Below are 16,217 nucleotides of genomic sequence, written 5' to 3'. Positions count from 1 at the left end.
ACTTGCAGATACTGAAAGCAATATCAGCCATCTTGTTTATAAGCTAAGCTAACAAGCGCTGTGGATATAGGAAGTTACGACAATGACGGAAGAAACTAAACATGATATGGAATAGAGGATTTTGAAATTCTGCTGCTCGAATCCGCTGTTCGTGGCTATCTTTACGAGCTGCAATATAGTGAAGAGCAGCTGAGGCTGATGGAGGATCAGGAGGCGGCTGCCTGTCGCGGACGAGGAGCCCGGACTGGGTCGAGCTGAGGCGGGCTGCTGGTGCGTGTGCTCTCGCTGTGCGCTACGGACACAGATAGAGTCCGTCTGCTGCAGAGAATTTCAACGATCGCAATTTCTCCTGGACGAAATCTCTGAATCAGACGACCACACGGACGTTTGTGTTGTGATGTGAACCATCCTAGTTTCGCCTGACTGAACATCCAGGTATCATGCAATAATTCACCATATAGAAAGAAATACAAACGAGTAATTCACTAATGAGTTTGCCAATGTAACGGGGTTCGTTGTTGTGGGAAGAAGGAGGCTGGAACCGGCGAACATTTGAACGTTTTAATAGTAAAATAAACAAATACAAAACAAAAGTATAAGCCAGCTGAGCTGGCCACACACAACAGAAACAAAATATAAAATCAGGCCTGTTCCTTTTGTGCTTCCGCTCCTCCGTGAGAGATATGAGACCGCTGCACAGGTGTCATTCATTATCACTCGCGTCGTCCTCTCACGTCCCTCGCCCTCGTCCTGCTCGCCACAGCCAACTAACTAGACATTTTTTGTGAAATGAATTTCAAACTCATTTGGCAGCTAGCCTTCTTGTAGACGGAAGAGTGATTTCTCTGATGTTTGCGCTGTTCTGGATTAGTGGGAGTGGTTTGCGGAGCTGTGGCTTGCGGAGCTGCATTGTGGGAGTTGTTGTCTTACATACAAATGCGCCCCAAAGTTATTTTCTGTCTTTTCTCGGTCAAGAGGGCACCAAATTCAAAATTTCTTTTACATTTCGACTACATATATAACCCACTTTCAATAAAGATTAATGTTGAAATGGGTGGAGTGACCCTTTAAATAGTACAGAAGAGAATATTCCACTGATTTACTGTTTATAAGTTAATGTTAAAAATCTATTCCCCATGGAGAAAATTAATGGGATTTTTACTTCCAGCATCTAATTGTTGCACTCTCATGAGTATAAAGCTGTTAGCTTAGCGACATGTTAAATGCAAATGTTATTGGAATCAATTTGTGAGTCGTGTCTTGTTGCTTATGTAGAACATTCTAAATCAGCCGTTTTTTGAGGTAACATCTGGGTAGACAACCAGGCAGCTCACTAGTTTCAACACACTGTAAAGTAATGCTAAAGTCCCTATAAGACAAGTAAATTAACTCGGAGGACATCTTTAAAATGCCTCTCGGGTCTCTTTTGAATGGGGAAACATCAAATTGTTCGCCAAGCTAACGATTCAATTTCATATTTGAAATCACCAATGATATCTGACAAAAACTGTCTCATAAATTTAGTTTCTAAACGCTCAAATCATGAAAGAAAATTAAATTTTTCATGCTGGATCAATATAATTCACATGCGCAGTGAAAGCGCGCTTCTGATTGTTTCTATAGGAACCGGCGCTTCTAACGACAGCTGCAGTGACGCAGTGACTTTACCAATCGACTCTTATTTAGAAAATTGGTTCTTATTTAGAAGGCGGGATTTATTCCGCCATCTGAGCGTTGCACTTTTCCCCATTTAAAACAATACGAGTGACGCGTGTCTTGTGTTATTCTATAGTCTTTGGTAATGCTCACCGCTGGAACGTTACCCATGCCCATCTGAGGGGGGTGGGTCATAGGGGATGCTGCGCGAGGAGCTCCCACCGGCGATTGGGACATCTGCACGTTCTGCATGGTCACGGGGTTGAACTGGCCCATTCCTGCAGAGCATGATGGGAAAAACACATTAAAAAGTTGATAAAAGGGGGATTAAAGCTTTTGAGTAATTCCTGCACTACCAGTATGACCAGTCTGACTGCTTTTCTTCTTCCCAAGTCAACACGAAATGGCATTCACAACCTATTTTATTTCAGAGTCAAAATCTTCTAAAATCTACCATTATTTGCTATTATTGACATAACTTTTATTACATTAAGTTTGACTGCCAATGTGTTCGCTTTTTGGCAAAATTTCAGAAAGTCTGCAGCTTTAGAGATGTAGCAAGTTATTACATATTGACAAAATATGTAAAAAAAGGGGACAAAAAGACCCAGAACGTGTGCTAAGATTGTAAATAAGAGAAATTTTGATACTATTCAAAACAAAGCAAAAAGGAATCGGGTAGACGATATAGTATTATTAAATATAATAATCAGAAATCAGAAAAATCAGCATATTAGAATGATTTCTGAAGGATCATGTGACACTGAACACTGGAGTAATGATGCTGAAAATTCAGCTTTGATCACAGAAATAAATTACATTTGACAATATATTCACATAGAAAACAGTTATTTTAAATTGTAAAAATATTTCACATTACTGTTTTACTGTATGTTTGATCAAATAAATGCCATTTTGGTGAGCAAAATGGTCTTCTTCCAAAAACAACTAAAAACTTGCTAACTTTTGAAAGGAAGTGTATACATGTATACATAAAGATAAACTATACCTTGAGGAACCTGCATCCGGGCCATCAACTGATTTGGCACATTGGACATAGGGACAGGTCCATCTGAGGAAATAAGGATTCTTTTGAGCAGCTGAACACATCAAGAAAGCAGCCAGGGAACATTTAACATCCAGAAGATCAGAGCATTAAAAAAGCAAAGCCACTAACTTGGTGGCCGGATGGCTTGTGCAGGACCCATAGCGTTGGGCTGAGGAAGGCCAGGCTGCTGAGGACCCTGAGCGCCCATTTGTGGCTTTGACAGCCTGGACTTTCTCTTCTCCTCCAGCTCCTTCTGGATCTTATAGATCTTCTCAGCCAGAAAGTGGTAATACTCATCCTGACCACAAGATTTTACAATATATTAATACATGGACCACCTGGTGCCTTCTTAGGCCGTGTCTCCACCAAAGTGTTTTAGCCAGCTGAAAACGCTAGACACTCTGCTGAAAACGCCTAGCTGTGGGCGCGATTCGTGGTGAGACGATTCGTTGCTATGATACAGAATATCCGCAGCACAGATTACTTGTAACTGATTTCGCAGATTACTTGTTTCATACTAACATTTTGTTCGTTTAGCTCTGCTGGTTGACGTCGTTGTACAGAAAGAATGTTGTGACAGTTGGTCGGTGTGGTATTTGTCCCGCCCCTCCTCCACTGTGATTGGACGACTGGGTAAAAAGTGACAGAGATGAGCGCTGCGTTTTACCCAAAGTTGAAAATTTTTCAACTCTCGGTGAGCAGTAAAAAACGCCCGGGCACTCAGCGCTTGAGTGTTAAATACACGCTCAGCGCCTCGTTACGCTCATGGCGTTCTAAAAACGAGGCGCTCCCATTGAAAACAATTGGAAATATACGCCAGCTGCGTGAAAAAAACGCTTTGGTGGACACACAGCCTTACAGCCACACACACCATATTGGAGGAAAGTTCAAATGTAGCACGATAGTTCAGGTACTTTACCCTGCTGTTGGCTGACTCATACATGTCCCCTTCAACCTTACGCGCGTAAGCGACCAAGTTGTCCATGCGTCTGTCCTTCAGTGCTGCAGGGTCAGGCGTCGGGAATATGGCTTGAACTCTGTAGGGGTGTTAAAAGAATACAGTGTTAAGAGAACTGCCCTTGGCAAATCATGATTGTGAACAGGGTTTGAAAGTGACACCCGCCAAATGCGAGTGAAAATCCACTGTGGCGTGTAACACATTTCAACACATTAGCCAATTCGGCAATTATGATTCATTAATTATGTTCGATCACTTTGCATGCCATTGCTATCAGAGCCCTTCCCCTAAACGGAGCCTCAAAACAACGCATAAAGAGGGTCGCACAATGAGAGAAAAATGTATTAAATTCGAACGCATTGTTTTCTATGACCGTACGCAGACGCACAACAGCGGCGCCCAACTATGACTCCGGCTGTTCAAAAATCATGCCGAACGACACCATAGTTTTCCATTAGAATACAACGATTAAGGACAAGCATGTGCGAACTGACTTGACCCTAGGTGATGTGTATTGTGCATTTTTCAGAAACGGGTTTGTTTTTGTGGCTTGAATAAATATGCTTCATATAGAGAAATTATATAGATCGCACTCTCTCTTTCCGTTTGCGCTAGAGGTGTAACGATACATCGTTATATCGAGACATGATTCGCGATAGAGTTACTTTTATCCAAGGCTAAGCTCAACTAAATTTATAAGCTGTAATTCACCCAAAAATGTAAAATCTGTCATCAAATACTCACACTCGTGTCAACCTATAATTTTTTCATTCAACTGCCAAACACAAATGAAGATATTTTTATGAAACCTGAGATATTTCTGTTCCTCCATTTAAAGTCCATTCCTCTAAAATTTAAAAAAATCCAACAAAATCAAAGGCATCGTAAAAATAATCAATCCAAATCCAAGTCTTCAAAGAGACACAATGGCTTTATGTGATGAACAGATTTACAACAACGAGCATACTGTGAATGTTTAGATGCTTGCGTAACGCGCAATAACAACATTAGAGTGAGTAAATGCAGAATTACATTTTTTGGATGAACTAGTTTGGGAATAGTCATTTTGACATGCTTTTCTCAAAATGAAAGCGCTTTCAAATCACCATATTACATTTAGTTTTAGTAGTATGATTATTCAAAGTGTTTTAGATGGTTTATTCTTATATGTATAGTGCATTAATAGCAGGAAAGGCGGGAAATAGCGAGTACGGCTTGTCATATCCAACGGATGCCTGTATTGAAAGCATGAATACTACGTGAGAAACATTTTTTTCAGTGACATTAACACATTAAACTACTATACATAATGTTGAATATAATGTATAATAATGCAATGGGACAATATTTGTGAGTCCTGAGAATAATATTACAACAATAATATTAGTTTAATAATAATAATAATAAAAAAAACGATTTTGGCTTAAATATCACGATAAGCATAAGTGAGTTCGGTATCGCAGTTTGTATCAAATCGTGACGAGTGTATCGTTACACCCCTAGTTTGCGCTGTTTTTTTTTTTCTTCAGATACCTTGATTCAAACTCATTGATGCCACTTTGTTTATTCTTGAAGTGAACTTTTGCCTGTATTGTGATTAGATTCACTGTTTTGGACTGCACCCTTGAACTTGAGAACGCGAGTACAGAATGACGTGACCGGTGTGCGATAAGCCTGCCTTTGAGATGTCCGCAGCGCGGCGCTTCCCGTCTGCTGTGCGACTGGTAAACGCTCCGCCAGAGCCCTAGGAGACAATTAAGAGGCCACTTTTTATAGAGGCCTGTTCTCATAAATGCCGCATGTCCAAGACTTTTGGGCAAAAAGCGCCCTAGCGTCTTTATTGCTACGGGCAGGTAAACTCATGCCAATCATAAGAGAAGTCACAGAGAATTTTGTTTTATTTCCATTTTATTTTATTTGAATGATATCTGCAAACAGTGATTGACTGTCGTGAAGCTGAAAGCAAAACAATGATTTAGAATCGGATTTAATAATAAATATATTTCAATCTAAGCTGGTTTATATCTGATATTTTTGTTTTGGCTATTAGAAGTTCTGAATGGCTGGCAACTTAAGAAGCCAAATTGGCTGGTGAGTGAAAATGTGAAATATGATTTCTCCAACTCACAGCTTGTGCACTAGGTGATTCCTCAAGTCCTGAGTGACGTGCTCGTGCCAGGGCTTCTTCATGCCGGGCATTGACAGCGGTGCAGCTGTGGGCAGGTTCCCAGCGCCGCCCATGTTAGACCCGTCTGACATCATCTGACTGTGCCAGCCGGATTACAACATTAGTTTTCAGAACCTCACTTCCCAAAAACTTGATGTTTCAAGATTTTTCTACATAACAGGGTGCATTATTTGACAAAAATCTGACAAAGAACCTGGCATGTAAGTTTTAAAACAATTAAAAAAATATTCTTCCCTTTTATCGTCTCAGATTTCCTTCAAGTTTCAGACATTACAACCCATTATAGCCACAGAACAGCAGTACAAATCATTCCACATTGACGCCGTTTGCTCTCCTACATTGCTGTACGCTACAGATGAACATTTCCGGCTCTGCAGTGTGTGTGAGAGGTTAAAGGCGAGGGATGAAAGGTGAAAAGACTCACTTGCTGTTGAGGGATGAGGGGAGAGAGGAATCAGTGTGAAGGTTCGTCTGATCGGCCATACCGTTACCGCCGATGTTCATCTGGTTAGTGCCTGAAGATGTTGTGGGAAACCAGACAGGGGTTACACACGAATACACCACATGATGAGCAGCATGGAGTTTCAAAGCATACTGGCACCAGATGCAACAAAAATGTATCGCTTATAGACCAAGATTAACTTTATATACCAGTTTTTGTTTTTCCACTTTATTTTTTCCCATCATTAATAAGGTATTAGATGAACAACATTCAGCAAAATGATGTTGCACTTGTGTGCATCTTTGAAAGTGTTTGATAAATTGCATTCAGAAATTGTAATTATGCAATAAAATATAAAGATCTGATTGCATTTGTGTGCATGTTTAGTAAATGACTCAACGTATTTAAAATTATGCAAGATGAAGTTACAGAATGACAGCAACTTTCAAGGTTAATAATGAACATAGAACATTGAATCGTTCAGAATATTCCGCTTTTCCTCAAATACCACACACTCAATCACGCGTAACATTTCAGATTTCCTCAGAAGTTGATACCTAAAACAGTCATGGAGCGCATCTGCTGCTGGGTCTGCGTGGGCTGCTGTCCTGCGACCTGCGTCTGCGCAGCCGGCTGGTTTCCGTACGGGAGCCCGAGTGCTGCGTACGCCCTCTGCATAGAGCTGGGGTCTATGTGTGTGCCGCTGCTTATGGCGGGTGCAGCGGGTTGACTCGTGCCCACGGGGCCCAGAGGAGCCTGCATGCGAGTGTTAGGGGAGCTCAGCATTGCTGCAAATACCACAGAAACACATTTGTTAAATTCAAATATTTACATTAAACCTTTATAATAGTACTAAAATTGGATATTTTTTTCATATCATGCAAGTTGCCGCTTCAGATTAGGCCTAACAACCCTTAAAGATGAACTGAACTGAAATTTGAAAAAATTTGATATAACAGATGCATTTTATTTATTCTCATTGGTACAATTATTAAAATGGCAGAATTTGTTAAAAAGGATAAAATGGTACGTTGAAAATGTTGTTGTTGTTACACGGGTGCCGCCATGTTGGATTTCAACATTCGACTACGTCACTGGCATGGTAGGCTACTCCGTTGCCAACCAACACTAGCAGAGCTAGCTTCTCTCTACCCCCTGCCTTGTCAACAAAATTATTCTAGTCGTGATTTCTAGTGTTTAATCCTAGGTACGAGAGACAGATGTGTTGAAAACGTCATAGAGTACATGAAGCGTCTGAAATCAAATGTTTTATTTAGCTACAAGTCCAACGCATACTAGAATCCTTAATATTCAGCTGAGGGGAAAAGATGTAACGTTAGTTCACTGCACAGGATGGGAACGAATCTTATTCATCCTTCCCAAATGCCCCCTCGCCCAAAGAGTGAACTGCCGGTACGCTGTTAAGCTTAACAGTTGGAGAAAAGGATATAAGTTAGCCTAGCCTAGCCCAGTCGCCAATTCGTAAAATACACTGTTACATACCAGCTACTTATGGGGCGCTCCAGCGTCTCAGCTCGGACATCCCTTAGAGATAGCATAGGCACCTCCAACCATCTCTCTCACCGCGCAGCATCGGAAATGAACGGTGCATGGTTATGCATTTTTGCCGATCAATAAATGTTCCAGGTTGCCCTCTCTTCAACAGATTGACTCCGGTGCAGTGTCCATGCTCCGGCAGCGCCCGCGCCCACACACTTCCCCCCAAATGATCCTGTACTGTATGTGTGGAGCCTGAAACTGGTCGTCCTCCATGTGGTGGTAGTCAGATACTACTGGCCTGTCCCTCACATGCTCAAATGCGTAACTCATGCCATTAAAATTACTCATTTTCGTGTGTGTATAAAGGACTTGCAGCTGTTGCCTATATACCTTGGCGGGTCCTACCATGCCAGTGACGTCATCGAAATTGCCAGCGTAACAAACGCAATTTTTGTGCTGCTTAAAAAAAGCTATATTGATATTTTTAGTTAAAATGTTTCATGTAAATTACTTTTAATTGTCATAAACAACATGTTATCAACGTTGATTTTTTTCAGTTCAGTTCATCTTTAACCTTGGTAAAATCACTGTAATATCAACAAACAATATTAGGCAACACTTTACAATAAAGTTCATTAGTTGAGATTAGCCAATGTATTAAATAACGTGAACTAACAATGAGCAATACATTTGTTACAGTATTTATTAATCTTTGTTAGTGTTAATAAAAATACAGCTGTTCATTGATTGTTCATGTTAGTTCACAGTGCATTAAAGAATGTACTTAAACTAACAAACACAACTATTGATTTTAATAATGTATTAGTAATTTTTTAAATTAATAATAACTAAGATTAATAAATGCTCAAGTACCCGTCATTCTTAGTTCATGTTAAGTAAGATAGTTAACTGAGGTTAAGTAATAAACCTTATTGTAAAGTGTTACCCAATATAAAAAATGTTCTTCATAAATAAATAATTTGTAAATGACTGGATAAACTGCTAAATGCAAATGTAACATTTAAAACAATCTAAATGTATACATTAAAAAAAATATTTTCTATTTGCAATTTTGCAGTAATTCCACTTGAACTGAAAGCACAAGCGACTGAAGTGGAATAGCCATTTTGAAAACAGAGCAGCGGCACAGAGCAGAACTGCAAGAGAGACTGAGAGAACGTGCTTCTGTTGCTACTACAGGGGGATTTAAACGATTTGTCCAATCGGAAAGCGGGAGCTCTCTGTGTCACGCCCTCCATGATAAACGAAGGGTGGAGCCCCTCCCCCGCGGTGTCAGATTACAGCCCTGCTGCCTGCCGGAATCTGCTGCTGGTCTCATGCTTTCACACTCAGAGCGCAGCCGAGATGCACACATGGCCTACAGGTGGCAGCACTCATATAAACGCACCCGGTCTCTCAAAGCATGAGATGGAGAACCACGCAGTAAGTACAGTAACAAACCTGTGTTCACACATTAAACTAATTATTTTGCTTTACCACTTTCAGAATGGCCAACTTTGTGCATAATGGGCAATGTACATAAAACATTCTTTATGGAAAATGTACCCAAGTAAATAACCATAACAATTAATCCACATGACAGTGATGGTGGGACGTTTATGCAATGTCGTAACATTTAGCGCCATGAAGTATATCTCTGAAAATATGGTCAAAATCCTCCTTGGAAAATAAACTCAAAGACATACAGAGAATGTATCAGTGCAGGTAGAGTATTTTTAAATGTGAATAAGACGTACGCTGCTGGTTTCTCTTGTCGCTGGCGTTTTTCAGAGGCAGGCAGACGGGACAGTCGTGCCGGGTGCAGTTCTTCCAGTGCGAGATGATCTGTCTAGAGGAGGCGCAGTGAGCCACTGTGGAAATGGACAAAACAACATAAAAACTGTTATGCCACAAAGAAATTACACTACTGAGCAATCACATACTTAAAAGGATATAAAAAAAGGAAAGAAAAGAATAATGACTAGAAGAAATATGAATAATTCATGTTTGAAAGGTGTTGCTATGTGGTTATTAGAGTGGTCTTGGCAGTTGCTGGTTGCACTACTAGGTGGCTGATTACTGCATACCTGAAACTACACACTGGTGAAAAATGTCACTGGTGGGTGAAAGGGGGAAATTTTGTTTGAAAAAAAGTGTGTACATTTAAAGTTTCAGAAAACTCTGATATTAGAATATATCCACATTAGGTATATGATGGTGAGGAAATGTTCCCACCGGTTAATCGACGTGTGACAACACTGATAATACCAGCATCACCAGTAGACACTAGGGGTGTTGAAATGAATCGTTGCATTTTATTTGTAATAGACCATAATCAATTTTAGCCTACTGACGTTTCTGATGTCATACACGCAACACGCGCTAGTGTTTGAGAAACACAAAAGCGAGTAATACAAAATGCACGCACTTCTTTATAAAATGTAAAGTGTGTGAGCTCGAGTGTGTGTGCGTACCAGGCTGTGTGCATGCGTGTGTGTGCTGTTCAACACATCCCACAGATGCTCGATTGGATTGAGATCTGGGGTAGTTGGAGGCCAAGTCAACACCTCAAACTCATTGTTGTGTTACTCAAACCATTCCTGAACCTTTTTTGCTTTGTGGCAGAGCGCATTATCCTGCTGAAAGAGGCCACAGCCAACAGGGAATATCGTATCCATGAAAGGGTGTACATGGTCTGCAACAATGCTTAGGTAGGTGGTACATGTCAAAGTAATATCCACATGGATGCAGGACCCAAGGTTTCCCAGCAGAACATTGCCCACAGCATCAAACTTCCTCTGCCGGCTTGCCTTCTTCCCACAGGGCATCCTGGTGCCATGTGTTCCCCAGGTAAGCGACGCACACGTACCCTGCCATCCATGTGATGTACAAGAAAACATGATTCATCAGACCAGACCACCTTCTTCCACTGCTCTGTGATCCAGTTCTGATGCTCACGTTCCCACCGTTGGCGCTTTCTGCGGTGGACAGGGGTCCGCTTTGGCACTCTGATACTATGCAGCCCCATGCCTTGGCCGCCCATGACCCTGTCGCCGGTTCACCACTGTTCCTTCCTTGGACCAATTTTGATAGATACTGACCACTGCAGACTGGGAACAGCCCACAAGAGCTGTAGTTTAGGAGATGCTCTGACCGAATTGTCTAGCCATCACAATTTGGCCCTCAAACTCGCTCAAATCCTTAGTTTTTCCAGTTTTTCCTGCTTCTAACACATCAAGTTTGATGATTAAATGTTCACTTTCTGCCTAATATATCCCACCCACAGACAGGTGCCGTGATGAAGAGATAATCAGTGTTATTCACTTCACCTGTCAGTGGTCATAATGTTATGCCTGATCGGTCTAATTTTAGTAAAGTTTTAAACAAATTGGCTGGATCTATTTGCAACATTTTCCAGTCTAGACAGCGAGATTGATCAAAATGGGAGCAATCTAGTTTTGCCAAACTTATTATTTAAACTTTTTTCCATCCCTGTTTGTGCCGTGGAAATGTGCGGAATGGGTCCAGATTGGGTGCCAAAAACAGCTTCTTATATTAAGGTCCCTAGATATGTTTCAGATCACTCTAACAATAGTCATGCTTGTCTTAGCAAGAACCACAAATAAATAAGAGACATATTACATAGTTGATGAATAAAGTGTGTTTGCATGCATTTAGTTTTTTTTTTACAACATTAGAAAACGCTCTGGCCAAATGATATCACGTCAAGGAGTAAAAGGGGCTTCAAATGTTCCAGACTCCAACATACTTAGACAGTGAGGCCACAAGAGTCAAGAGTGAATTCCCATGTTTACATGAAGCTTGAGTGGCAAGCCAGACACAGTTCAACAACACAAAGATGTACAGTCATTACTAAAATATGGTTTTGGACAAAGAGACATGTGGTTGGATGAATACCCAAGCACTTTCAGATCGACTCAGAAATTACATAATAGACCAAGAGTTCTATAAAATTCAGAGCTTGGGTAAATTGCTGGAGTCTAGTCATATATTAACATATCTGGTGTCATTCTGTCTCTCACCTTGGCAGGATTTTCCCGCCTGGCAGTGGGTCATGTGGTTGAGGACGTTCTTCATGGTGCGGCAGTGGGGCAGGGCACATGCGCGCACCTCTCCGTTGGCCTGCTCTCGCCGCTGGCACTTGTGGGCATGAAGCAGCAGGACCAGCTGCTGTTGGATCAGTTTGCGCTTCTCCGGGTCGGCCGTGGGGCCTGTCGACACCCCCTGTCCCGGGACCATGCCCACCGAGGACACCTGCTGCTGCAGCTGGAGGAAAGAGTTTAGATTAGATAGAAGCTCCATTTCTGTTATAATGTAAAGTCTATTTTACGCCTTAATCTTATCAATTAAAGTTAAAACACCGATACAACACGTGTAGTCATGAATGCAGAAGTTTTATATAAAAGAAATAAGAATTATTTGGCTTAACAATACAGAAGAATTATTTTAATATGTTATTTGTAAATTGTCTGGAACCCCCCCAATAAATTATAAGAAGTTTACTTTTATGTAGATCTTTTAAAGGTAATACAATATACACTAATGTATTTATTGGATTAAAAAACAGTACTATTGTGAAATATCATTGCAATTTAAAATAACTATTTTAATACATTTATAAATGTCACTTATTTTTGTGATGTTAAAGCTGAATTTTCAGCATCATTACTTCAGTCTTCAGTGTCACATGATCCTTCAGAAATCATCTAATATGATGATTTGCTGCTCAAGAAACATTTCTTATTATAATCAATGTTAAAAACAGTTGTGCGGCTTAATATTTTTGCTGAAACATTTTTTTCAGCATTCTTTGATAAATAGAAATGGACAAATTATTTGAAATAGAAATCTATTGTAACATTAAAATCAAAATACTTTGTTAACCTAATTACATTATACTGGAGCAGTCTAGGTCAGTTTTCTGATCTGAATGTTCAAGCACAACAACAATTTTAGACTTAATCCGGCAGTTTATTTACTTTTTACGTCATATTCTGCTGCATGTAAACATGCATTTCAATTAGCTCTCCAAAAGAATAATTAGCTGCTAAATAGATGCGTGACGCAGAGACAAGAGCCCTGAAGTGTTGTGGACTGAACCAGAGCCCGCTCTGGGGGGTTACTCACCAGATTTGGCACGCTGGAAGCACCCTTCAGGGTGGGCTGGAGGCTGTTGGGGAGAGCTGCCTTGTTCTGGATCTGAGCGTTTAATCCAGCGCTGGACATCTGCTGGACCGAACCCTGTGCATACTGCTGCCCGAATGGGCCATTAGGGGTTGCAAGGCCCATCTATGGAGGGGAAAAAAAAGAGCTTTAGCATCAATAAACCTCACTAGTCCTCATGCACTTCACCCAATGTTCAAGAAACGGCGCAAATGTGCCCCAAAACAGCTTTCACTGTAGCCTTTCAGTTTAAATTCATAGAGAGCATTTTGCAGGCACAAGGTTCAGCTCTCTGCCAGTGTAGCGTAGACGCTGTCGAGCCAAACGTTCATAGGTCAAAGAGTGTACTAAAAGATACTGTCATCAGCTGCTCAGTGACATCCGTCTGCTCGCATACGAGAAGTGGATACAGTTTTGTCTTTCAGTGTAGCAGAGCTTGAGAACAAGAAAGCGCCGGCTCTTTATAAAAACACCAAATTAAAGATTCACTGATGACGCAATATACAGAATTTATATACTACCGTTCAAAAGTTTGGAGTCAGTAATATAAAAAAGAACATTAATATTGTGTAATAGTTCTCTATTGTAATAGATTTCAAAACGTAATTTATTCCTGTGATCAAAGCTGAATTACTCCAGTCTTCAGTGTCACATGATCCTTCAGAAATCATTCTAATATCAGGGCTTCAGACTAACTTTTTTTACTAGGAGCTCTGTAGCCCCTGACTGAAAATTTTAGGAGCGCAAGCAGAAAATGTAGGGGCACATTAAATCAGCTTGCAATGCAATTATTCAAATTTTCCCCAAAAAAACTAATACGGACAAATTCTTTAATAATAGACTTAACATACAGATATTACAATGTGCAGTTTTATTTTAAGTTCACAGGGCTCCAGACTAACATCTGAGGGCCGCAGCACTGAGACACTGAGTTCTACAACACATATCTGGTAGCACTGGGGCCTACAATAAAGCACTGAGCTTAATTTAGTGTGCAGATAGAAATTATTATCTTTCATAATGTCTTAATATTAATTAAAAAGCAAAACGAGTGAGGAAATGTATATCAGGGAGTGAAAATGGCCAATAAGCATCCTACTGTTTACAATGGTAATTTATAAATAAGTGTATAAATATGAGTTTTCCTACATCTTAACATTTTTAGTTTTAAGGACAATCTGAAGGATGAACAAAAAAATGTGTTGGTCATCACATTAAAAAACATTTATATATGATATTACAGTTTTGAAGTGCTGGAAAAAGATGTGTAGTACTTGTAAGCGTTTGACTATTTCTGTCACAATACCATAGTTATGTTTAGAGTTACTACATTAGCATAAATCCATGGTGAATGTTGCTGATTTGTGAACGGAAAGCCTTCTATAAGTGTTTCTCCTGGTTTGCACGTCAGCGCTGATCTATGGTTTATAACTGAGAACTCTGTGCCGAATCGGAGTGTTTTTCACTGGATCTCGCAGCGATGATGTTATTAATTCTGAGGCGAAGTCAATGGATTTCTTCACTGGATCTCCTAGTTAGTGTCGCGTGATCGAGATCGGCCCGCGACTGGCAAGTTCGGGGGCCTGCGCTCTCTATTATTGGTCCGAACTAATAAACGGTCCATGAAGTGAGTAGCGCATTTTCGTTCCGCTTTCATTTTGTTTGCAATTGCTGCTCAGCAACGTTGTGGTCGCGCCAGTGCGACTAGGGCTGGGTACCGAGTTCAGTACTTTTTAGGTACCGACCGAATTGCCTAGATACTACCGAGTATCGAAACATGTCTTGTTTTTCTGTACCAAGTTTCGGTACCTAAGTGGTTAATCTCGTCAACGTCAGTGAAACAATAAACATGCAGCATGATTGGCTGTGGCGGAAAAACACTAGTTTACGCGGCTGCCCAGAGACGTGCCTCGTCGCAATTGAGGCTGTAGTGCTGTATAGTCGCACTGTGTGTGTGTGTGTGTGTGTGTGTAAGCGTCCAACCCAGATAGATAGAAAATATGTGGAAATGATCAAAAGTGTAGGCCTACCTATGTACCCGCCTCGATGCCATAAGCACACGATGCAATATTTTCGACAAGATAATTGCTGCCAAGACCGGTAACACGGTAAATCTACACTTAAAAGCGCACAGAATACACTCAAGAGTAGAAAGTTTATCCGCCTTCGACTACAAGAACTGGAGCGCGTCACATATAAACCAAAACTCAGCGTATAGGATACTTGCCTCACAGACATGAGAAATGGTTCTATATATGTTCAAAATATGTCTACTTTTAAACGAAACAATTAGAAATAAATAGTTTGATTACCTAATCCATATAGGCGCGCGTGCGCTCGTTCACTACTGCAGGAATGACGAGTCAGCATCGCAAATTCGCAATAATCATCTTTGCAGCCAACAAATAGTAACCACTTGTTCATTAATAAACAATTAAAATATCTCCTTGCTATCGTTTTCCGACACATCCATAATCATTAAGCTACTTTTGCCAGTGCTTTGCACAAGCTTCATTTTTGTTGCTTGATTTTGTTACGATACCCAGCCCTAAGCGCGACCTAAATAAATATTTGGTCGCACCATCAGGAAAAATTGGTCGCAGTCTGGAGCCCTGAATATGATGATTTGATGCTCAAGAAACATTTCTTATTATTATCAATGTTGAAAACAGCTGTACTGCTTCATATTTTTGTGGAAACCATGATTGTATGACCATTTAAAGCGATCGTGTCACTTTAGAAAATCTGGACTAAACCAGCTGATTGTTATGGATAAGTTTTACGATCTCTTAATGAACTTTATGAAGCGTCAAAGTGGTACTTGCGTACCTGTCAATGAAGAGACAGAAATCTCTCAGATTTCATCAAAATATCTTAATTTGTGTGCAGAAGATGACCGAAAGTCTTACAGGTTTGGAATGACAAAAGGGCGAGTAAATAATGAAAGAATTTTAATTTTAGCAGGGCTCTAGGCTCATTCTTCACACTGGTCGCGCTGGTGCGAATGACTTTCTGAAGTTGGTCTCACTTTTCGCACCTTTTTTTGCTACAACATGGGATTAATCAATGCATGCTGATGAATAGTTGTCTAAAGCCCTATTCGGACGGAATTAGTTTAACATGGAGAGGTGGGGTAAAGTAATTATTACCAGAGCTTCTCAGTGATTTTTAGTCCCGTCCGAATATACCATCTCAGTAATCATTATGGACTTTGTCAGTAAAGATTACGGCAACTTTTACC

General features: G+C 40.5%; 1 protein-coding gene across 12 annotated transcripts in view; it reads right to left on the bottom strand.

Annotated features, from left to right (window-relative positions):
* Positions 1-16,217, bottom strand: part of crebbpb (CREB binding lysine acetyltransferase b) — an 88,429-nt gene that overhangs the window by 20,685 nt on the left and 51,527 nt on the right. For 6 of the 12 annotated variants that reach the window (XM_077213722.1, XM_077213725.1, XM_077213724.1 and 3 more), the window contains exons 3-13: positions 12,941-13,102; positions 11,836-12,079; positions 9,550-9,663; positions 6,850-7,080; positions 6,275-6,365; positions 5,791-5,928; positions 5,341-5,406; positions 3,624-3,741; positions 2,834-3,002; positions 2,666-2,728; positions 1,810-1,934 (exon numbers count right to left, since the gene is read on the bottom strand). In XM_077213722.1, the coding sequence (XP_077069837.1) occupies positions 1,810-1,934; positions 2,666-2,728; positions 2,834-3,002; positions 3,624-3,741; positions 5,341-5,406; positions 5,791-5,928; positions 6,275-6,365; positions 6,850-7,080; positions 9,550-9,663; positions 11,836-12,079; positions 12,941-13,102 (1,521 nt within the window). The remainder of the gene's footprint in view (positions 1-1,809; positions 1,935-2,665; positions 2,729-2,833; positions 3,003-3,623; positions 3,742-5,340; positions 5,407-5,790; positions 5,929-6,274; positions 6,366-6,849; positions 7,081-9,549; positions 9,664-11,835; positions 12,080-12,940; positions 13,103-16,217) is intronic. The other 6 variants (XM_077213729.1, XM_077213728.1, XM_077213730.1 and 3 more) reach the window with 1 other exon arrangement.

The sequence above is a fragment of the Siphateles boraxobius genome, unplaced genomic scaffold, assembly GCF_051911475.1.
Source record: "Siphateles boraxobius isolate OS27281-9 unplaced genomic scaffold, OSU_SipBor_1 66, whole genome shotgun sequence".
Taxonomy (NCBI): Eukaryota; Metazoa; Chordata; class Actinopteri; order Cypriniformes; family Leuciscidae; genus Siphateles; species Siphateles boraxobius.
Note: the sequence above shows the minus strand (reverse complement) of the source record. Positions and strands in the feature narration are given on the sequence as shown.